The following is a 23,628-nucleotide window of genomic DNA, read 5'->3' on the forward strand; positions in this document are numbered from 1 at the left end:
ATAGGAGTTGGTCTAAGAAAACATATTACTTCATCCCCCTTGTCTCTCTCATATCCTGGGACCAACCCAGCTTCAACAACACTGCATGCTACAGGAGGCACGTTTTTCCTGACCCCTCGATGCTATGGGCCAGATTTTCAAATGAACTCAGCTTCCTACAGTTCCCATTTAGGCACCTAACTCGAAATGGCTAAATATTCAACACGAGTCCCTGTCCAATGTCTTACTGAAGTTGGTGGGAGTTCTTCCATTGTCTCCAGTGGGCTTCGGCTCAGTCCCCGGTGATGTTAGAGGATGTGCAGCATGATAAGGGTGGTGTTGGTGTTTCGTTGGTGGACCCCGTTGCAGCCGTAAGGTACATAGCATGGGAGAGGTTATTTGTAAAATGTTTGTCCTTTGCTGGGATCATCACAATCTGGCCAGCGGAACCTTGAACTCTTACAGAAACAACTTGGTGCAGAGCCACAATTCTGTTTGTCAGTCGTGACCCAGCTCTGCTGTCCAGAGTAACACAGAAAAGGAGGAGGAGTGTGCTAGGGCTTGCATCAATAGACCTGCTGGAAATGTGTCCTTCAGAAAACCGCACTAGGTCTATATCCGATCCTGTGGCTGCTCAATATAGTCACGCTCCAGCATCACTTGTATATTTAAAGAGAACAGCCTTCAACACACATTCTGTCTGTCCAACTGTTTATTCCACTCATATCTCTAAGGGCTGGTCTACACTACCGCTTAAGTCAATGTAACTTACGTTGCTCAGGGGTATGAAAACGACACCCCTCACTCCCCCCCCCCCACTGCTGTAAATTACATCGACTTACAGTAGTGTCCACACCGTGCTATGTCGTGGGAGACACTCTTCCACCAACATTGCTTCCGCCTCTCCCGTCGGCATAGCGTATTTTCTCCAGACACGCTACAGAGGCACAGCTGCATTGGTACAGCTGTGCCAATGTAGCGCGGTACTGTAGACTTGCCCTGAGACACAGGAATTCTGTGGCGGAGCAGGGACTTGCACCCAGGATTCACATGTCCTAGGCTAGTGCCTAATGTCTAGACTTTCCTTCCTTTCTCTTCTTAAACCTTTAGAATTAGATCAGTGTTCGGATCCAGGTTCTTTTGGGTCTAACTCCCCCACATGTGTGGCTAAACCCCATGCTTTGCTTTGAAAATCCCAACCAATGCTTTCTGGTTGCATCCATTTTGCTGAGGCTTCTGCCTTCAGAAGCCAGTTAAAGTCATGACAAGTTAAACTTTTGTGTGTCTTGGTTTTATTTGCTGTGGCAATGCTAACAGACCCTTTACTATTGCACGTGAAGGGTGGAAAGTAATTAGTGGGTTACGAAGTTCATGCTTGAAGTTTAAAAACATAATTCATTAGGCTGACATGAGCATGGAGCATGCAACAACATTTCATGTTGTCTTAGCTGATTATTTTTTTGAGTCACATTGGGTTTAAACATTAACTTCAGCCCATGTAAAAAAAGCTACCATGCTACACTCCAGCATTAGACAAGCAAACAATGACAGACTTTGGAGATATTATCAATGCTATAGGAGATTTGGGGCCATTTCAAAAATGGCTGGTGCTGATGCTCAGCCTTGCAAACTTTCTAACGGCTTTTCCCATGTTTGGCCAACTGTTCATGGTTCTGGATGTGCCTCATCACTGTAAGACAAGCTGGATCTATGCCATTAGCCCAAACCTGACTGAGGAACAGCAGCTGAACCTAACTATCCCTAGGAACACACAGGGATCGTATGAAGAATGCCTTATGTACACTCCTGTGAACTGGGATATTGACTCCGTCATAGAATACGGCCTTAATGTCACTAAGACGTGCCAGGAGGGGTGGGTCTATTCTTCAGAACAAAACCCAACGTTGGTGACTCAGGTTTGTAACTGCATTTTGAGTCTATATTTATTGCTAAGGATCATGCTGATTTGAAAGTGTACACGCACACTGGGGATTGTCTCCACATAATGGATATGCTGGATTTTAAATCAATTTAAACCAGCCCAACTGTGTGGATGCACATAGATTGGTTTACAGTTGAATTATATTGATTTAGCTTAGTCTGGTCATTTAAATGCCCTTTTTTTGTTAAACAAATGCAGCTATTAGGTGTAGACCAGCCATTAGTGTTTGCAGTTTGCGAGCAGCCAGGCAGAAAGGAGAGAGGAAGCATTGTTCAGTGGTTAGAGCACTTCTAGCCCATGGGGGATCTAGCTACAGTTCCTCCTCTACTGCAAACATCTGGTTTGACCCAGTGCAAGGCACTTACACTCTCATTTGCAGTGTAGATGCATCCTAATTGTAGCATAGGTAAGCATGTCTGCACTAGCTTTAGTCTAACTAGTGCGTGTAGCAGTAGTAGTGAAGAAGTGGTGGCCTGGGCTAGGAGCTCCAGTACAAGACCATGGGGGAACCTGGATATGTACCCGGGTTGCTGTGGGTCCATGCCACCACATCTTCACTGCTTTTGTTACCGATGTTAGCTAGATTAAAGCTCTCATGGGCATGGCTACCCTGGCTACAGCTAGACCTTAATTTTCAGTGTAGACGTACTCTATGCCTCAGTTCCCCATCTGCATGTAATGGAACAAAAGCACATCTCACAGGGGTGTGGCGTGAGGCTACATCTATTAAAGCTTGCGAGGTGCTCAGATAGCATGGAGATGGGGCTGTGTAAGTATCATAGATAGATAGATGGAGCCAGTGGTGGTTTTCAGCTTGTCTCTGTTGTCCTTGCACAAATGCCCATTGCAGGAATGAAGCTGTATGTTAATCATGCCCACGATTTCCGTGACACAAACTGTGACTTCTAGGATTTTTCAGAAACAGTCGTGGGCTCTGTTGTTGCTTTTCTTTGTGCAAGGATGTGTAGGAGATCCGTCAAACTATGTAACTGAAGAATTGGGCTTTACCAAAACAAGAGAGACTAGCCAGAGCCTTGTAAAATCTATACCTGTAAGTCCGTGTTTGTCGTCTTTACATATTTTCCTATATGCACAAACTATTGATGGCAGCTATATAACATTTTTCTAATGGAAAGTCCATTGAGTAATAATTAGAATATTATACGCTCTGGCTTTTCCTTTTCTAACTAAAATGATGAACGTTGCTTTTCTCCGTGACAAAGCAGAAAAAGGAGGAAAAGGAAGAAAGAGAGAAGCTTAACAATTTTGAACAGAATTTTGGATAAACAAACCATGGGTACTTTTTGAAATCTTCAAAAAAGAACATTGTTTTTCCAAAATACATGTTGAGGTTGCTTTTGGTTTTTGACCAGCTCTGCTTGTTATCGTGTTAACAAATGCAGGACGCTCAGGAAAGAGCAACTGAATTGGATCTGGGGGCTGAAGGTGTCGGCGGAGAGTCCAAAAGGGAAATGAAAGAGAGAGAGAGAGAGAGAGAGAGAGAGAGAGAGAGTGTTTTATGCCTCCCTGAAGGGGTCTAACACCAAGAAGGGAGAGGAACTATTTATTGTGGCACTTATTGTAGCAGTGTAATGAGGGGTATCGGGATGAATTTATGGAAGGTTGAATATTGGGAAAAGCTCTGTGACAATGAGATCTCTTGTGATGGGATAGTTTCTCCACAAAGCCCCATTGCTTGGGGTAATCCTGCAGTGAGTGGGAGAGGGACTGAATGGTCATGTACGTCTGTTCTATTTGGAGTTGTATTACTTATGAACACATCAGAGCCTCTCAGGCAACCCTAGATGCTGACGTGGGTGGAGCTGTAATAGGTGAATGGTGGTTTTGGCATTATAGGCCGTGTACCTTAATCTCCAGTTCTCTCTGGGAATGTTTGTGCTGCTAGCACGTCATGAATCCAGCCATCAAAATAAAGCTCCTTTAAAATGAAACCTACTTTGTTTCCTTCTTTCAGTTTGACCTGGTATGTGACCGAAAAGAGCTAAATGACATCTCCCAATCCATTTACATGCTGGGACTTCTCCTTGGAGCTGTGGTCTTTGGTTCCTTAAGTGACAGGTAAAGAGAGAGACAATCCACGTGCAGTTACCTGTGCAAAGTCAGCAGCATAACCTGGCTTGGGGGCGTATTGCATAGCGCCTCGGGGTAAAGGCTGGTGAGGTTATAACACTGGAGCCCTGCTCCCTAGGCCCTGACACTGATGTGCCCTGGAGGCTAGATGTGGCTTCCCTAGAGATGGAGTGCAAGGTATAAGCATCAGCCACTGTGCGTGGGGCGGTGGGGTGTGGGGGGAGTGGGACAGGAGGGTTGAAGCAGAACTGGGTGGAGGGCTGGATTGGGGAAGGGGGTTGGAGCGGAACTCAGGGGTTCTGGATCAGAGCTTGGGAGGCTGTGGAAATTGATATGTGCCAGGCTTGTTATCCCAAGGGGAAGTCTCTGACACACTGCAAACCAAACGCACTGCTTCAGGTAGAATAAACAAACCGATTTATTAACTATAAAGGTAGATTTAAGTGATTATAAGTCAAAGCATAACAAGTCAGATTTGGTCAAATAAAATAAAAGCAAAACGCATTCTGAGCTGATCTTAACACTTTCAATGTCCTTAAAAACTTAGCAACAGAGGGTCCTGTGGCACCTTTAAGACTAACAGAAGTATTGGAGCATAAGCTTTCGTGGGTGAATGCCCACTTCATCAGATGTCTGTTAGTCTTAAAGGTGCCACAGGACCCTCTGTTGCTTTTTACAGATTCAGACTAACATGGCTACCCCTCTGATACTTAAAAACTTAGATGCTTCTCACCACAGTTTGGCTTTTCAGTCAGGCTCTCCCCTTTGATCAGCATTTCAGTTGCTCGGTGGTGGTGGTGTCTGTAGATGGAGGTGGAAGAGAGAGAGCATGGCAAAATGTCTCTCCCTTTTATCATGTCCTTTCTTTCCTCTTGGCTTTGCCCAATGCTCTCCCCCCCCCCCGCCCTGCCCCTTCAGAGTCAGGTGAGCATTACCTCATCGCAGTCCCAAACTCCCCAAAGGAAGGGGGTGACTCCCTCGAGGGTCTAACAGATTCTTTCGTTGCTGCCTAGGCCAGTGTCCATTGTTCCTGTGAGGCTGGGCTGGGTTTGTCCCATGCCGTGACGAGGTATGAACTGCCTCTCTCTTCCTGGAGAGTTTTTTGCCTGGGCTTGCTTTAAGCCCCGAGGATACATATTCAGCCTCATAACTATACACATGAAATTATAACCTATAACCTCACTATAACATGACTGTAACAATTACTATAACATCACTATAACAACCATGCTCAGTGCATTCTGAGCCTTCCGAAGACACCCGACATGACAAACTTTGCACTGGATACCACACAATCATTTTATAAAGATGAACATGGCGGTGTAGGGTGTCCCCCCGAGGTACAGAGTGTCACAGGGAGGGATGGATTGGGGCCGTGGAGGAACTAGGCAAGATTGGGTGGATGGGAGGGTTGGACTGGGGCCGTGGGGGAGCTAGGCAGGAAGTGCGGGATGGGAGGGATGGATTGGGTCTGTGTGGGGGTGTGTGGGCGGGGGGGGGGGGAGGGGGGGGCGGGGTGGGGGTGTGGGGGAGCTGGGCAGGAGGTGGGGGACGGGAGGGCTGGATTGGGGCTGTGGAGAGATCTGCAGGAGTGCGGGAAGCTGGACTGGGGTGGATTTCAGAAATGGAAATGGAGCCCCTAACCTATTCTTGCACCAGGGCTCTGTGGGACCTTGCTTTGCCACTGCTGCGGGAGGACATTGTCTGAATTTCTTCCTACCCCAGCCCTAGCCATGTCAGTCTCACTTGTCTCCTCACAATTCCCTTCTGCCCACTCTTCCTCAACCCCATTCTTCTACTTGTGCTCCCGTCCTTCCCAAAGCAGGCCAAATGCTCACTGCTCTGGCCCTTTGTTATCTTAGTTTTATTATTATTTACTGCTGAAGATGCACTGTGCCATACAAATAAAACTCAGCCCCTGCCCTAAAGAGTTTAGCTTCTCTAAGACAGGAGGATGCAGAGGGTAACTCAGAAGTGGGGCGAACTGAACGTGTGTCTGATGGAGGGGATGATGTTGTAAATATAATCTATGCATCATTCTCTCCATTTTATAGATGGAGAAACTGAGGCACAGACTGGTGAAGTGACTTGCCCAAGGTCATCCTGCCTGTCACAGAGTCAGGAATAGAACGCAGGGCTCCTGATTGCCAGTCCAATGCTCTGTCCCCCAGGCCCCACTGCCTCCAGTGCCTCAAGTTTTGGGTGACCAGCTTGACACACCTTAAAGGGGCCTTTTAAAGGTGTCCCACCCTGGGCACTCAAAGTCACTTGTCCAGGGCCGGTGCAAGGAAGTTTCGCGCCATCCTGCGCCACCTCCCCACCACGCTCACCCCGCCCCCCCCCCGACAGCTAAGCACCCCCCCCCCACCTCCCCACCAGAGGAGCCCCCCCTCTGCAGCTAACTCCACCCAGGGAGCCCGCCCCAGCTCACCTCCGCTCCGCCTCCTCCGCTGAGCATGCCAGCGCTGCTCTAATTCTCCTCCCCTCCCAGGCTTGCAGCGCCGATTGGAGGAGAGTTAGAGCGGGGGCTGTGTGCTCAGTGGAGGAGGCAGAGTGGAGGTGATCTGGGGCGGGGAGCGGTTCCCCTGTGCGGCCCCCCCCGTTACTGCGGGCAGCCCTCCCCGCGCCACCCCCCGCCCCAGCTCACCTCCACTCCATCTCCTCGCCTGAGCGCCCTCAACCACTAGGCGCCCTAGGCGGCCGCCTAGTTCGCCTAGTGGTTGCATCGGCCCTGCATTTGTCACTTCTGATAATCTTGGCCAGAACTCGGATGTTGCAGCAATCCCACTTTAACATTATTTCTTAACACTATATCAACCAACTAGTGTATCTAGCCAAGTTCTTACATTGATGACTATCACTACAGTATCCAGGTGCCTCAGCTGCTGTATTAGGAGTGAAAGCTGACAGTAGTCTCAGAGATTTACGAAAACATTTCCTCCCTTAGGATTGGGCGGCGTCCCATCATTTTGCTTTCCATGCTTATAATGGGGGCGTTTGGTGTTGGAGCAGCTTTTGCGCCAAATTTCTATGTCTACATCGTCTTGAGATGTCTTGTGGGTGCTGCTGTATCTGGAATCTTTATAGGCATCCTGGCTTTAGGTAAGACTCCCTCACTGCTAGAGATGTTTTAGCTACACAGTATAAGTGCTCTCACAAACAGCAATGAAAAGATCCCATGGACAAATGCTCAGTGCAATTACATGCTACGTTTTAAAAAATTTACTACCAAATGAATGTTGCCTGAAATATGGTGGGCCTGATCTTCCTCTCACACTGGGGTAAATCAGGAGTAATCACATTAAAGTCAGGAGAGTGACACCAGTGAAGGAAAGAGGAGAATCTGGCCTGGGTATTTACCTATTTGGTGGGAGGTAGGCAGAAAGCATAGGAGCTTTTAGTTGGAGAATGTGAAATGTTGGTTTATTTGTGCTCAGTTTGTCATTAATATCTCCAGTGGTGCAAGTAGAAATCATTTCTTGCTGGTACTGCACTCATGGGAGGGACACAAGGCGGGGCACGTGACCTCCCCAAGTGACCCTCCGTGTGACTCCTCCCCACCCCGCCCCAGCTTGGGGCCCCCACACTCTCCCCTTCCCCTCCGACACCCCCCTTACCTGTCTAAAATTTTACAACTGCATCTGTTAAACAGATTCCCTACCTCTCAGCAGTACTGAGAGGTAGGGAATTATTAGTTATTATTATTATTATTATTTATACCCATTTTACAGATGGGTAAACTGAGGCCCAGAGATTATGGCAGAAATTTTCAAAGTTACCAGTGAATCTTGAGTGCCCAACAAGAGTCAACTTAAAGAGGCCCAAGTTTCAAAAAGTGCTGAGCACACAGCTTCTGAAAATCAGACCCCTTTAAGATGACTCTGACTGAACTTTCAGAAATGGAAGCCCCTAAAGTCACTAGTCAGTTTTGAAAGCCTGGGTGTATGTGACTTATCTAAGGTCACCCAGTGGCCAAATCCCAGAGTACTGACTCCAGAGCCTTTGCTCTAGCTACTAGATAACATTCCCCAAATGAAAGCTGATCTAGTTTGGAATTGAAAAAAAAATCCTTTAAATGTTGTTGAATCATTAGGGTTCTCAGCAGTTCAATCTGTGTTAATGTCTCTAGGTACTGAATGGGTTGGAGTCCCCTACCGGTCACATGCAGTAATGGTTACCCACTGCTGCTTTTCCATTGGACAGATGGTGTTGGCTGGCTTAGCTTATGGCGTTCACAACTGGAGGTTGCTGCAGATTGCTGGATCTGCCCCTGTATTTTGTCTTTTCTTTTACATATGGTAAGCGTGCATTTGCCAGAGAGCTTTTCTCAAGCATTGCAGTGTTATTTGTGATCCAGGTTATACACGGGCTTTACAGAGTGGATTCATCTACACATTGCAGGGTTGGTCCTTCCCAATATAGCCCATATCTTGTAAAGGTTTATACATAGTTAATGGGATCTGCTGGGCCCCCAGCATTTTTGACTGTCAGGCCACTTTTATGTAGGTGCCTAACTTTAGACACCAAGTTTTGAAAATCTTGGCACTACAGTAACATTATTTCTATTGAAACAAAACAACCCATATACTCACACCCAAGCCATAGCGCCTCAGAAGAATTACATCTCCCATAGTAAACACACATCATCAAATATATTTTACTACTATGGAAGATGCATCAAGTGGATGAAGTTAAGTGGGCAACTGGGGTTTTGATAGCAAAGAACTCTTTGGAATTCACATGCTTTGTAGGGTCCTTCCAGAATCTGCTCGGTGGCTCATGACAAAAGAGAAGGTAAAGGAAGCCAAAAAACTACTTCAAAAGGCAGCATCTGTGAATAGACGGACCATCTCTCCAGAACTGCTTGATCAGGTAATAAATCCTGAGATGGGGGGTGTTTGCAAAATATATTGTATGCAGGATTCAGAGACCTATTTTTTGGGGGGTAAAACAGAGATAAATATTTATATAAGTGGATAAAATGCTTTAAAATGTTTTTAATGACTCTTGTGCTGCCTATAAATAACCCTTTACTGTGTTCCAGTACTGAACATCCAGTTTCAGGCCTTATTGTTTGTGTTATATAGACCATAAAAAAAGTTTTCTTGATAAGCAACTCTTAGGGGAATTTCTCTTTCTGTCTTCTAGCAAACAACCCAAAATACAGGGGGTTGGGGGGGGGGGAGATTTTCAAAAGCACCTAATGGATTTAGGTGCACATGTCTCAAGTCAGTGGGACCGCTGTGTCTAAATTCCTTAAGAATTTTTTTAAATCTCCCCCTAGAAACAGAATTATCCGAATATTCTCGAATCTCATATGAGCAAACAATCCTCACTTGTGAATTCATCTTATTTTCTTGTGCTCAGAGAAGCCCCTACTATTTTCTCCTGTTTACCAAAAGTGGGGAAGAGAACTTCAGAGGTTGCGTTCATATGATGTGCCGTTTGCATAAGGGAGTGACTGCATTGTCCCTTAAAAGTCCTGCAAATCATTTCTTCTGGGTGGAATTTTGGCCAAAAAATTAAAAATTCTGTGCACAGTACTTTAAAATTCTGCAAAATTCTGCTTATTTTATTTGTCAAAATAACACAATATAATCACATCACTTTCAATTATTTTGGTAATTTACTTCAAAATTCCTGTCAGCAAATATGTCTGTAACAATACAGACAACAAAAAGATCCTCCCAGGAATAGAAAGTTTAAAGGAACCCCTACAACAACCCAGTTCCTGTTTGTCTGTTATGCTTTTGTTGGGTGCATCAATCTGGGTGTGTCACATGCACCAGCTGGGCACGTCTTGGGGGAAAACTTGGCCCTTCTGGTCTCAGACAACTGCACCCTTTACCTCCCAGAGCCCAGCCATGCCTCACCACAGCCCAGACACCCACACCCACTACACTCCAGAGCCAAGCCGCAGGACGCCCTCCCCCCAGACACCCACAATCCCCCCCCAGGGATCCAGAGAGTACAGAGTTTCCTGCATGCCGCCTCCTTCCTTCAGGACATGCTGGGAACTGCAGCTTCCCAGAAACCTCCAGTTCCTCCTTCCCCTCTCCCCTCCCCTGCCCTCCCCCTCCCAGTGCCCTGTATTTGCGAGCTGGAGAGCCAGACTCTGTTGGGTCCAGCAGTCCCTTGGGCAGCCAACAGCTCTGCAGCACCAATTGTGTGGGGGGAGAAATGAAATTCTGAGCAGAACATTAGTTCTGTGCAAATTCTGCATTGCACAGTGATGCAGAATTCCCCTTCCATTGCACTTGGCAAAAAATTAATGGCTGGCCATGTTGAACACCATGGTCACCAGCCAAACCATGCATGTGTGATATCAAAGGACCCAGGACCTTCTGTTGAAACAACAGAAAGGAACAGTAAATAAAATGGCAATGACTGATTCATGTCATTTTGCTGGACGTAGAACTGTGTCAATTTTTATTCCTTTATTGATCGTAGCCCCTCGGAGAATGTAACTTATATGTTGTATTTTCTTTCATGTTACTGTTTCCGTAGCACCAAGAAGCCCTGATTAAGATCAGGCCCTGTTCTGCTAGGTGCTGTCCAAACACATGGTCCCTCCCCCAAGAGCTTACTATCTAATAAAACAAGTCACATGCTAAAGGAGGGGAATAGGGGTACAAGTTTTATATGCATATATACATAGCCCATTGGTTAGTGTCAGCAAGCTGTGACCAATCCACAGAGAATATGAACCTGTTTCATGAGTAGGTAAAAAGGCTGGATCTTTAGTTCAAGCTGTAGTGGCTCGTGCTTTTAGTTATGGAGGTCCCAAGTTCCCAAGCTTTGAGCAGGGGGTTGGACTAGATGACCTCCTGAGGTCCCTTCCAACCCTGATATTCTATGATTCTATGAATTCCTTGTGTTGGCCAAATGGGGGTGGGAGCTTTATACCTACATTTGCACTTTGTTTCAATTATTGTAAATAAAGTTAATGTTAGCTATCCCCACCTGGCCTTCAAGCCATTAATAACTGGATGATTCCATTTAGATGCCATGGCAGAGGCTGGGTCTTAATGAGGAGAGGGAGTGGCCTTTGCAGACCAATCCAGGGAGGGCATTCTATGCCAGGGCACAGTATGGAGATGTACGCAAACGATGAACTTTTTCGTAAAACCCCCATAACACTTTTACATTTTAATTCTAAATGTAAGAAGGATTTTTAACTTCTCCCAGATTCAAAACTGTCATTTATTGATATCACCTGATTTTATTTTGGGTATGAGCTGACATGGTCCCACTAGTGTGCAGCCGTGTGACTTTGTCATTTGCTGGATACAGCGTTAAGCTTGGTCAAGTGCACAGGACTGTTGCCCTCTAGTGGTTGGCTGAGAAAGGATGAAATCCTCAGTCACAAGTGACGGCTAATGGAAAGAATTCACCTTTAGCTCATATGATTGAGGGCTATGTTTCTGAAATCCTGGATTCTGTCCTTGAATCAGGAAGTGCACAGTTCAGCTGGGGCCTGCAGTGCCTATTTGTGCCCATGGGTTTGTTGCAACTCCAGCAGATGATTAATAAGAATAAATTGAATTATGCAGATATAGCACATAAATCTTACGTGGGTCACTGTTGCAGCTGGACACAAAATCAGTGCCTGACACAAAGGGCTTACGGCCTAACAAAAGTAAAGGAGCAAGAAAGACAATGCGCAAGATGAGACAGAACTTACACAAAGTGGCCATTAGAGCTCAAATGCTTCATGAAACAGGTGGTTATTGAGGTATTGCTTGAAGTTCAAAGAACTGGAATCATACCAAGGGATGTGGTGGATTCTTCCATAATTTGAAGTCTTTAAAGCAATATGGAAGACATTCTAAAAGACATTCAAGTTTGATCATGACTCCTGGACTTCATGCTAGAATTACTGGCTAAAACTCTATGGCCTGTGTCCTACAGGAGGTCAGAGTAGAAGATCATAATATTCCCCTTCTGCTCTGGAAATCTGTGGACCATAGTCAAAGTTCCTATATGGAGTTGCAGTCATGTCTCCATAGTGAACCTTGTTGGCAATTTTCTGACACACATGTTTTTTTTCCATCCGAAAATTCTGATTTGTAGAAACCAAAACATTCCACAGGAATGGTCTATTTTCAACAGAATTCTGACAGAAACCAGGCAGGTTTCTGATGGGACCCTGCCTGCCAGGCAGGTTTCAACGCCAGCTTAGTTTCCTGCCAGCTTGCCTGCCTGGTTCCTTGGCAGCCTGCCAAGCACAATGCCATAGAATGGGGGCTTCCAGGGTCTCCGGCTCTGGGGCAGCACATCAGACTGGCTGATGATGAGTGAGGGCTTCTAGGCTCCCAGCTCTTTGGCAGCCCCAAAACCTTGGGAGACCTGGCTCCTAGGCGCTGGGCAGCTTGGAGAGCCTGGGAAACATTTAGAAAAGGTCAAAATGAAACTGTTGTTTTGGGATTTCTGATCCACAGGAGATTCTGAAATTGCGGTTTTCATTCCATTTCAAACTATTTTTTGTTGCTGTTGAAATTTTGGAACTTACCATGGAACAGTCATTCCAGCTTCCAGCTGGCTCTACTCAAGGCTGTATATTGTAGAAAGCAGATCAGGGGAAAGAACAACATTTTAGCCCATTCTCAGGCTCTCCCTATTCTGTGGTCCATCTATGGTGTCCAAACACATTGTACATAGGCTCTCAAGCCATACAATGACTCTTCAGAAGTTTGCTCAAATGCCATGGAATTTGTTGGATGTTTCAGTGCTTCTTCTCTTTATCGCATTGCAAAACAACAAACAAAAACCAAAGCCAAACACCAAACCCAACATTTCTACCACATTTTCCCAAAACTCACTTGTCAGAAAATGTTCTTCGTGACCAAAACATTGCAGTTGGAAAAACAGACTTTGGTCATGTAAATCCAGCATGTTGTGTACTGTAGTGCTCTACCTTTCATAACCAGAAGACTTTTGAGGTCCCATTCACTTCCCTGACGTTGGTGAAAGTCTTCAGTATGAGTTGGATTCATGTCTTGACCCTTTTGCCTTGTGAATTTTGAAGCTGACGCCTGAGAAGAAGGTTAAGTCTGGAAATATTCTGGATCTTTTCCTGAAGAAGCGCCTGAGGAACGTGACTTTAGTTATGGCTTATGTCTGGTAAGTTGTCCAAACATTACTCCATTTTTATAACAGTGTAATAGTCCTCACTTGGGGTATGGTAGGGAAGCGTGGCCTAGTGGTTAAGGCTGCACTCCATGACTGGCCGGGCGGTTGTGGGGAGGAGATTACCAATGTCCAGGATCCACAGGCAGGGCAAGAGGGATACTTCCCTCTGATTGTTTCTCTGGTGGGTCCTCCCTTTCCTCAGGGAGGGCCCCTTTGGGCAGCTGTGTCAGAGACTTTAGGCTTCCCTCTGCTCTGCACTACTGGAGCTGTGGGCTACAGGTCTGCTCTCTTCTCGCTCTGTGGCCCAAATGAGCTGTTTCCCTGTCTTTTAATTGCTCCAGCAGATGGAGCATTTGCTGCAGGTGTGGCGGGGTGGGGCTGACAGGGCCCAAAATAATTCTTTAACCCCTTGTTGCCCAGTGTGGGGTTTGTATACCCCATCACAAACAGCTATTTAAAAAACTAAGGGACTTTTGTGTGTGCAGATTTGGTGCATGGAAATTTTGTAGTCACTTAATGAGCTTTCATCTGACCCTACTCACCTTGTGAGATCTCCCAAGATCACAGCCCAAACCTATACAGTTGTAGCAATGACAAATTAAAAGTGCCAGTGCAGAGGTGGCTAGTGGGTATTTCTCATCCCTATGGAAACTAGGATCCTCTAGGCTAACCACACTCAGCGATAAATACACTCTGCTCTGCTTTGCTTTCAGGTTTGTGAACAGCCTGGTGTACTATGGCCTGAGCCTTAACGTGGGGAGTTTTGGCTTGGACATTTACCTGACGCAGCTTGTGTTCGGGGCTGTTGAAATACCAGCTCGCTTCGGCTGCATCTTCCTGCTGCAGTGGTTTGGGAGGAAGAAATGCCAGGGCGTCTTTCTGCTGCTGGGCGGAGCCATGTGTCTCATCATCACCCGCATCCCCAAAGGTACACAGCAAGTCCCTGGAGTGCAGCCAACCTACCCGGTACCTGGAGCAGTCGAGTCCCAGACACGTTCCTTTGTACTCCATTTTCTTTCCTTCCATAGCTCAGCTGACTGGGGCCCTCTCTATTGGCTCCTAACACTTGCTTTCAATGCCTGAGCCACCTTTTCTGGAGATGGCACCTGACTGGCCAATGATCAGCTGAATTTTCTCAGTGTTACTTTTTTCTCTCTCCGGCTCTTTAAAATTCCCCCTTGCTTGCAAGCAAGCTCCATTGAACAACATTGTGTTCCTGCTTCATCCTTAAGCAATGCTTGGGGTTCATTGCATAGCCAGAGATTTCAGTAGTGACAAACAGTTGCCTGGGTAGATTAGAAAATCTGAATTCCCCTGGGCTAGTTACCTGTCACGGTTTTCCAAATAAAGGACATTCAAGGAAAGCTTTTCAAAGGCACAATGGCAGTTTTGCGCACCGCTCCTTCTGAAAGTCAATTGGAAGTGGGAGCGTCTAATTCTCATATGTACCTTTTGAAAATCCCCTTCTGAAGTAGCAAGTATCATCATAAATTCAATCCTAGAGTAACTCTGTTGAAGTCAGCTGCGGGCGGAACTTGATTGATTGCACCAGTGTGAGTCACTGCACCTCTCTATCTGGCTTCTAGAAAGTCTACAGCGTAAATTATCTTAAGTAACTGTCTAAGGGAACTGCTGCAACTGATCATCTAATAACGGTTTGCCTTTAATTGGCAGTTGGCTGACGTTGCACTGGAAATACTTAGTCCTAATACTTACTCCTGCCATGAGTGCAGGGGACAGGACTAGATGACCTCTCGAGGTCCCTTCCAGTCCTATGATTCTATGAAACCTTGGGGATTCTGTAAAATGTGGCTCTGGTCTGACAAGGGACTGTGTACAACTGATTCCTTCTTAACCCATGGATCGGCTCTCTGCATGCATCTCAAGTTGTATTTACTGACTTCAATTCCCTAAAATTTCATCGCTGTTAGCTCTGCAGATCCAGTTTGGCTGTGGGAGCTGGATTCTAATCTGACTCATAAATCATCCGTGGAATTACAAACATTCGATTGCAGGGTCAAATTCTTCCCTTCACTTTGCAGATTTCACCAAGGGCCTAATCTGAAGGTAGTGGAGCTGCACAGGTGCCATCGAGGGAGCAATGTGAAGACAGTGGGGTAAATGAGTACATATAATCTTAAGGCAATGGGGCTACACAAGTGTAACTGAGGGCGTAATCTAGTCTGTGGCACCTTTGATTAATGCTTACGGTGATCAGAAGGAAAAAAACTCAGTTTACCTTTCAGAATCCAGGGTGAGTTTGTAGGGCTGGCAGTTAGGGCCAAAGGTCTTTGCACTTGGTACCCTGAGTGCATTTGATCAGTGAGGTACAATAAACGTGGAGATGCCATGTGTACAGAGTCACTTTTCAGAGCAGAACCATCCTTTGTCCCTGGTTATGGTGATGCCCATTGGAGGTGGGCTCCTTAGTGGAGCTCTCACCATATTCTGTACATGTATAATAGCTTTTCTTCCTGGCAGATGTATGTGGAGCTGCACAAACTGAGCAAACTCCCCATATAAGCTTTGTATAAAAGCTTCTCCTTTTGCCACTAGATTTGCCGGTGGTGGTCACGACGCTGGCAGTGATAGGGAAGTTTGCCATCGCGGCCTCTTTTTCTATCTCCTACGTGTATTCTGCAGAGCTGTTCCCCACCATCATCAGGTGAGGTGTCCTTACTTTTCATGCTGCCTTAGCCCAGGAACTGGGTTTAATACAAGCTTTTAATATGGTAACAGAGGATTTGGATAAAGGCCTGCTGAAAGAATATTTTCTTCAATAGATCATTGTGATCAGAAGCTCTGTCCGTGCTTACAGGTCCGTACAACAATTCCTGCCTGTTTCCCAACTCTAGAAAGGACAGGGGTCAATGGCCAGGTTTTGATGTGGTCCTTGTTAAGGCTCTGGAGTAATGGTTTTGGATTGAGACAAGATACCAGACTGGGTGACCACCAGGGCCGCCCAGAGGGGGGAGCAAGTGGGGCAATTTGCCCCGGGCCCCACAGGGGCCCCCACGAGAATATAGTATTCGATAGTATTGCAACTTTTTTTTATGGAAGGGGCCCCCAAAATGGCTTTGTCCCAGGCCCCCTGAATCCTCTGGGAGGCCCTGGTGACCACATGCATCCTTTACTGCCTGAGACACAACATGGCCTAGTAGCATGAGGACTGAGCTGGCTATTTTCCTTAAAATCAGAATCCACGTGGTGCTTTTTTCTCCCCTCTACCCACGGGTGGTTTATGTTTCATCAATTACTTTTTTTTGGCAAATGCCTTTCTTTGGCTACTAATATGCCCTATTCCTAAAGCCACTCATTTTTAGCGGAAAGGTCAATAATCAATTACACTTAGTGATCAAGAATTCACTGAATGAGGACCTATGGTTGCTTTTAAGCAGCTTTCTCCAAACATTGGAGCCCCATCTATGCTATAGCTTTTTCTAATGATAATGCAAAGATGGGAGATTTCCCCCAAAATTATAAAGGTTAAAGATCCTAAGTTCTCCTCTAGCACTACCTACAATTGTGGAAGGTGCCGGTGGGGTGCTGATCAAGGCTTGGACTGGGATTTTCCCAAGCTGTCGACTAGAACAAGGATCTAAACCCCTGGAGACATGCCCATAAGCACAGACTTTCTTCTAATGCATGCTGTTTACACCTTCCATGTTTTGCTCTCTTACCAGGCAGACTGGTGTGGGGTTGTGTTCAATGTCATCCAGAGTGGGTGGCATCATCTCCCCTCTGATTAGTCTCTTGGACAAGTACCATCCCGCTATTCCCATGGCGATATTTGGAAGCACTCCAGTGACTGCAGGAATCCTCTGCTTCTTGCTTCCAGAGACACGTGGCAAAGAGCTTCAGGATCACACGGAGGAAGCTAAGGAGAGCCAGTGGTGAGTCCTCAGAACATGTCTGCAGATGTTTAGATGTCCCTCATCTTTTCACCCATGGCTAAATGGCACTGGTGGGGTCTGTTGCTTCCCTCTTCGATGCTCTTCAAGGCAGCATTGAGGCCTGACTTGTAGCTCATGAAAAGCGATGCACAAAGTGTTTGAGCATTGAGGTGAAACAAGGAGCTGTCCCCAACTGAGCTGCCAGCTCTTTCAGACCCATCAGTGAATGAAATGCACAACTCACCCACCTCCCACCTGCACTGTCAGTACTCATCAAGCCGATGGCTTGACAGGATCTAATTCTGAAAGGAAGAGACTAAGCAATCTGACTGGGGGGGGTGAGAGAGGGAGTCAGGTGTGTGGAAAATGTGGGGACTAGCCACTAGGGAAATACAAGTCCCCAGCTGCTTAACTTCCTAGGTTTTGGAGGAACCCCTGGGGCCCCAGTGCCAGAATCTGACTGGGACTTTTGCTTGAAGCAAGTCTTGATCTACCCTGTCAGGAATCTACCCCGATTCTGTCATGTTCTTCTGTACCAGATATGGACTGGTCACAGAGCTTCCTCATACATACCAGATGTGTTCATCATAAGATTTATTAATGCTCTGCCAGGTATGGCTAAGGTTAACTTTGAATAAGGTATTTTGCACACAGTGCCACCTAGTGGCTGAACAGCATTCCATTACATCTCCCCCTTTTAGTTCTACATTTCTATCATTTACAAAATATAGTAAAAGCTTTGTTATCCGACACGTTGGAGGTATGGGGCGGGGGTGCTGGTTAGTCAAAAATTCCGGTTGACTAAGAGTTATACTTACTAATGGAATACCAATTTTCAGAGAATTAGAATACAATAAAATGAATAAAGTATAAAATGGTAGACAGGTACGCGCCAATCCAGTAGTAGTACTGCACTGCAGAGTGGTTGGTTTCTTGAAGCACTTAGGTGTACACAGGTTATCTTATGACACTACATATCACTATGGGCAGCGCATGGCGTACACCCAGATCACTAAACGTACACTTAACACTACAACTATATTGAACGTAATTTAATCTTTGATGATTCAGAAGGCACTTCAGATTCTTGCAGTGTCTCCGGGTCATCATTATCAACATCAATTATCATTGTAGATGTAGAAGGTGTAGTAGATTGGGCTGAATCGGTAACGACCCTATGACACACCCTGGAAGCTGCTTTTTTGAATAAATCCCTGATATCCGCTTGCTTACTTGTCTTTTGCCTAAAAATAGAGTTCAGAATGTGCAATTGCATAACCTCCTGGGCAGTATACTAGTCCCAGTTACTAGACTGAAGATTTGTATTGGGAGATATCAGAAATGCTGGTTAATAGAGCTTTCCGGTTGATAAAGTGCCAGATAACAGCTTTTACTGTATACACTTTCACACTGTCTTTGAAGTTCAGTGTCTCTGAATTGTACTGGTTTTCTAATTACATGATCCAAATGCGTAACAACTTGGTCATCTGATTGTCCATTAGTTGCAATGACTGGCTGTGGTTGGTCTGGAATTTGAGTCATTATCGCCTTGTTCTGCATCCACAATCTGTAGAGTTTTTGCTGTGTTGATTGATCTTCCTGAAGAATAATTTGTAGTCGTTGACAGTTTCTGTTGAACTCTCCACTGTCAGTCTCAATCACATATGATCTGGGCACTGAATTCTTTTTCTTTACGCCAAATTGGAGATGTCCAATTTGACATGAACTCAGTCACTAGGTTCTAGACACCGTACTGCTGACCAGGATGTGGGCAGTCACGCCTAGTGCTGAAAGCAAGAGTTCAGCCTACTGGTTGGATCTGGATCCAGAGTGGGTGGAATACAGGAAACAAGTCAAGGGGCAGAAGCCAAATGCCAGAGCTGGGAGAGGAGGGGAAGTAAACCAGAGTCATAAGCCAGAGGCGGAACCAGCAATTGGCACCAGAGTGACAGAAGCAGGGGCACTGGAACAGGGGGGACTAGGGGGCCATAGCCCTCCCACTTTTTACCTCCTGTAAGGGCGAGCGAAGGGGGGGAAGGGGCAGAGAGGAGTAAGCAGGGGGCGGGGTCTTGGGGGGAAGAGGCGGTGCGGGAGCGGGGCCTCGAGGGGAAGGGGCAGTGTAGGGGGGCCGGGACCACGGTTTGGATGCCAGTGGCTCCCCCATTTTTAGGGACCTTCTGCCATTCCTGGACAGAAGCCAAATGCCAGAACCACAGGATCAACCAGAGTTGTGAGCCAGAGGCAGATCTGGGGGTTAAAGCCAGATGTCTGAAGCCAGAGGGAAGCAGGGGCTGGAACAGAGCTGGAGCAGGACTGAAACGAGCAGGAACTGGAAGCAGGCTGAAACAAGGACTGGAACAAGGGCAAGCACAGCTCTGGGCATGGTATGTGTTGAGCAGCAGCTGAGGTGCTGTGGGGGCCAGGCTTATAAGCAGCACTGCTCAACCAACAGCCAATCAGGGGCTATTGCCCCTGAGTCCTAAGGCAATGTAGCTGGGCTCGTTGGTTGCCTAGTAGCACAGTTAGTCAGGGAGCAGGCCAGCAGTTGTTCCTAGCTGGTCTGGTCTCTGACAGCACCCTCCTCCCTTCAGGGTTGCCTCCCAGGAGACCCTGGGCCAGATTTCATGGGGTAGGCCCAGTGGAAGGTGCACAGGAAGTCCAGGGCCTGGATGTGTTCCACAGGTTAATATAAAAATAAATAATAATAAAACATGAAAACTCCTCTGGGCCTTCCAGTCAGATATTAGAGTCATCCCTGGACTTGGCAGGAGTCCAGAATCTGCTGGACCATGTATTCCTCTTGGCCCTGTATGGCTATCAGTGGAGGGGAAGGAGTAGTGCATTGTGGGAAGGGATTCTTGATGAAAAGTTTCAGGAGGGAGATGTGGAACATGGGTAGATCTCAAGGGGTTCTGGCAGCTGAAATCAAAAGGTTACCTAGTTAAGATGTTCAATAATTGAAAATGGCCCCAAGTATTTATGGTCCAGTTTCGCAAATGGATCTCAGGTTTTGCCAAATCTTATCCCCTACCTTGAGATTAGAGGTCAGCTGATGGTGTTGGTTGGTGTGGCACTTGTACGCTGGCCTAGTCTCTTTTAATCAGTGCCTGAATTCTTCATGTACTTGGTGGATGTGTGCGGTGAGGTCAGCAGTGATGGGCATTGGCAAGTCAAGGGGGATTTCGGGGTGATACTGAGAATGGAACCCATAATTTGCAAATAAAGTGGTCTGCTGGGTCGTGGCATGCGTGGGGTGTGCAGCTGAGGGATGGGAGGCCGGGGCGTTCTCTGGGCTCAAGGGGCTGTGCCATGTTCATGGTGTCTCTCAGCAAGGCGGTCATCAATTCTGATACATAGGTCGATCAGGTCATCGAGATGGGAGGGGGGCTTGACCTGTGCTGGTTTGTCCGTTATGTCATCATTTAATCCAAAACTGATGACGCAGCAAGGAGTCATTCCACACAGTGTCCATGGAGAGGCAACGGAATTCGGCTGCGTATTGGGCAGCTGAGTGACACTCTTGCTGTAGTGTTTGCAGCATGGCTTCAGTGGTTTGGGTGTGGTGGGGGAGTCACTGAAGATAGGCAACGTGGCCTAAATGAACTGCTCCAACTGGCCCAGGATGGGGCTGGACTGTTCCATGGGTGGGGAGGCCTAGGCTATGGCCTCCCCAGTGAGCAGACTAGTGATGAGCCCTTATCTGTGGGAACCAATTAGGGCTGAAGCAAGAAGAGGAGCCAGCATTGGTTTGGCAAACCTCAGAATTGACCATGATCGCCACTAAATTTGTCTGGGAGCAGGATCTTTGGCTCCTGGGGGGCAAGAGCTGGGCTTGCCGGTGAAGCCGCCTGGGCTTGTAAGGTGGACACCTGTGACAGCAAGCTCTGTATGGCCCCTACCAGATCTGTCAGGAAAGTGTTGGTCCATGACAGTGAGATGGGTCCCTAGCCTTTGCACTGGGCTGCTTAAACTGTTGCCGATTGGGCCATCATGCCTAGTGCTGAAAATGAGAGTTCGGTGGCCTACCTGTTGGAGCTGGGTCCAGGGTGGGAAGAGTCCAGGAAACAAGCCTATGGTCAGTACTGGATGGACAGAATCCAAATGCCAGAGCCAGGGGCAGGGGGGTAAACAGGAGTTGTAAGCAAGAGATGAATCTAGGGATCATTACTGGATAAATGGAAGCTGAATGCCAGAGTCAGAGGGCCAACCAGAGTTGTAAGCCAGAGGCAGAGCTGGGGGTCAAAGCCAGAGGGGAGCAGAAGCTGGAGCAGAACTGGAACAAGGGCTGGAACAAGAAGAAGCAGAGACTGGAAGCAGGCTGAAGCAAGGACTGGAACAAGGGCAAGCGCCGCTGTGGGCATGCTATGCACTGAGCACATGCAGATCTGCTGTGGAGTCAAGCTGATAAGCAGGACTGCTCAACCAAGAACCAATCGGGGCTGTGGCCACTGAGTTCGAAGGCAGTTCCGCTGGGCTCCTTCATTGCCTAGCAGGACAGTTAGCAGGTTCTGGTCCCTGATACCTGGCAGTTCTCTAACAGAGTGATATCTGTTGTAAAAATGTCTCTAGACTCTTTCTGTCTTTGTATCCAGTTTGGCTACTCTCTTCACGTCTGGCTATTTTAGAGAGAGATTCTTTTCCAAACTTAGAACAGCGGTTCTGAGTTGTCTTCCCATCAGGAGATGTGCTGGACTATACGCAGTAGCTTGGTGTTGATCTGTAACTCAGAAGAGCAAGGAATGGGTCTGGAATTTATGCCTCGGCCTGGGAGTTCTCTCTCCTTGCCTCAGGGGTCTTACGGTAATAGCTTTTAGCGCTCATGCTGCATCTGTTAACAGCTTCTAAGCTAGTTTCTTGTTTTTCAAGTTGGGCAAATTGCTCTTGGGTTTTGCTGTCTCACCAGCTCAGATTGCTATTTGAATAGGTGTGGCAAGGGTTAAATTTCTCTTCACTTGTACTTGCTGTGAAAGGTTTTATCTGTTAACCCAGTAACCAGCCTCTGTCTGATGTTTTGCAGTCCCCAAATCACAGTTTTCAGCCAATGTATGCAGAGAGCTCCTGTTTTTTGTGCATGTGGTTTATTTATTTATTTATTTAAACCAACATTTTCTCCTGGATCTTGAATTCTCTGGTGGAAATGTGCTCTTTCATAAACTAGATTTCTCTGAGGTATAAAGTATACATCAAACATAGCCAGAATCCTTTCTTAGTCATCTTTGTGACTATCTTCAGTAAAGTCAAAGGATTTAAAGATATGCTGTGTACTTCTCCATTGCATAAATTAAAGAAGATACCTGTATATCTCCAGTTTCTTTGCTGAGCTCGGTAACAACACAAAATATTGTTTCCAGTCAAAGACTGTGAATGGCTATCCAACTACAGAAGCAGTTTCTCCTCCCTTGGTGTTCACACCTCAACTGCTAGCAGAGCACCTCACCCTCCCTGACTGAACTAACCTCGTTATCTCCATACTGATTTATACCTGCCTCTGGAAATTTCCATTACTTGCATCTGAAGAAGTGAGCATAAGCTTTCTTACCCACGAAAGCTTATGCTCTCAATACTTCTGTTAGTCTTAAAGGTGCCACAGGATCCTCTGTTGCTTTTTACAGATTCAGACTAACACGGCTACCCCTCTGATCCTTGTTTCCAGTTTGTCCATTCTGAAGGTTTGTCAAAGCTGAGGTCCTCTGAGGCATTGAAGAGTGGCATGCTGATGAGGTCCTGCAACCTTTGTTGCTGTTTTCCTTCCTGTTTCTGTTTTAGTTTACTCCTGACACCATGTCACATTCTTCTGTACCAGATATAGACGATCACAGAGCTTGCTTGTACACAGCAGAGGTGTTTATTATAAGATCCTTTAATACTCTGCCAGCTTCAAATAAGGTCTTTCACACACAGCGCCGTGTGTGTTATGCTGTGGCCGAACAGTATAACACCGTTAAGCATTCCATTACTCATTCCTTCCTTTAACTGCACGATTGGTCCTGGAACTAGAGGGGGATGCAATATGCATCAGCAACTGCTATGGAGACTAAAGCAACTCCTGTGTCAGGAAGCAGGGGCAGCAGCCTGGTCAAGTGGGATGTGAGCATGAGGCTTCCTGTTACTGAGCAGAGCACTGTCTTCTGATGCTGGTAAGAGGGGTTGAGAAGGTGGAGGGGGAGCTGTAATTTTGTTCAGGGAAAGAAGAAGGGGCTGGGAGGAGCGGAAAAAGTATATGTGCTCTCAGTGGTTCAAGGTCAGGCAGGCTCACTCATCAGCCACGGGGCAAGTGGGATTTGTTCCTGCAGAGTGCTTGGGACGAGTGGAATAGGAGCCGGGCTATGGGCTTGTCTACATGTGGAAATTGACCGGAATAGCTATTTCAGAAAGGCTCCTTGTGTAGAGACTCTGTTCCAGAATAGCATACAGGTCTGTCGCATCTTACGCGCATTTAACATGCGCGATTTTAACTTTACGTGGTCAGCAAAAACAAAAACAAAAAAGAGAAAAACAACAGTTTTAATACTATACCTGTAGTGTGGGCGATTTCGCCCGCCATTGAACTCAATGGGGTTTTGGCTATACGCGGTTTTCGCTTTACGCGCT

The 23,628-nt window shown here is 46.6% G+C and overlaps 1 protein-coding gene across 6 annotated transcripts in view; it reads left to right on the forward strand.

Moving 5' to 3' along the window:
- Positions 1-1,523: 1,523 nt before the first annotated feature.
- The window catches only part of LOC112117959 (solute carrier family 22 member 13-like), a 79,601-nt gene continuing 57,496 nt past the window's right edge, over positions 1,524-23,628 (forward strand). For 4 of the 6 annotated variants that reach the window (XR_002909006.3, XR_002909007.3, XM_024216096.3 and 1 more), the window contains exons 1-9: positions 1,524-1,895; positions 3,897-4,000; positions 6,960-7,114; positions 8,142-8,310; positions 8,764-8,884; positions 13,041-13,135; positions 13,858-14,072; positions 15,701-15,809; positions 16,828-17,037. Coding sequence is in view for 3 of the 6 variants with exons in the window: in XM_024216096.3 (XP_024071864.2) it covers positions 1,524-1,895; positions 3,897-4,000; positions 6,960-7,114; positions 8,142-8,310; positions 8,764-8,884; positions 13,041-13,135; positions 13,858-14,072; positions 15,701-15,809; positions 16,828-17,037 (1,550 nt within the window). In the remaining 3 variants the exon portion in view is untranslated. Of the gene's footprint in view, positions 1,896-3,896; positions 4,001-6,959; positions 7,115-8,141; positions 8,311-8,763; positions 8,885-13,040; positions 13,136-13,857; positions 14,073-15,700; positions 15,810-16,827; positions 17,038-23,034; positions 23,521-23,628 lie in introns of those variants that run through there. The other 2 variants (XR_002909008.2, XM_024216095.2) reach the window with 2 other exon arrangements.

Source organism: Terrapene carolina, unplaced genomic scaffold (genome assembly GCF_002925995.2).
Source record: "Terrapene carolina triunguis isolate 2854851 unplaced genomic scaffold, T_m_triunguis-2.0 Scaffold111, whole genome shotgun sequence".
NCBI classification, from domain to species: domain Eukaryota; kingdom Metazoa; phylum Chordata; order Testudines; family Emydidae; genus Terrapene; species Terrapene triunguis.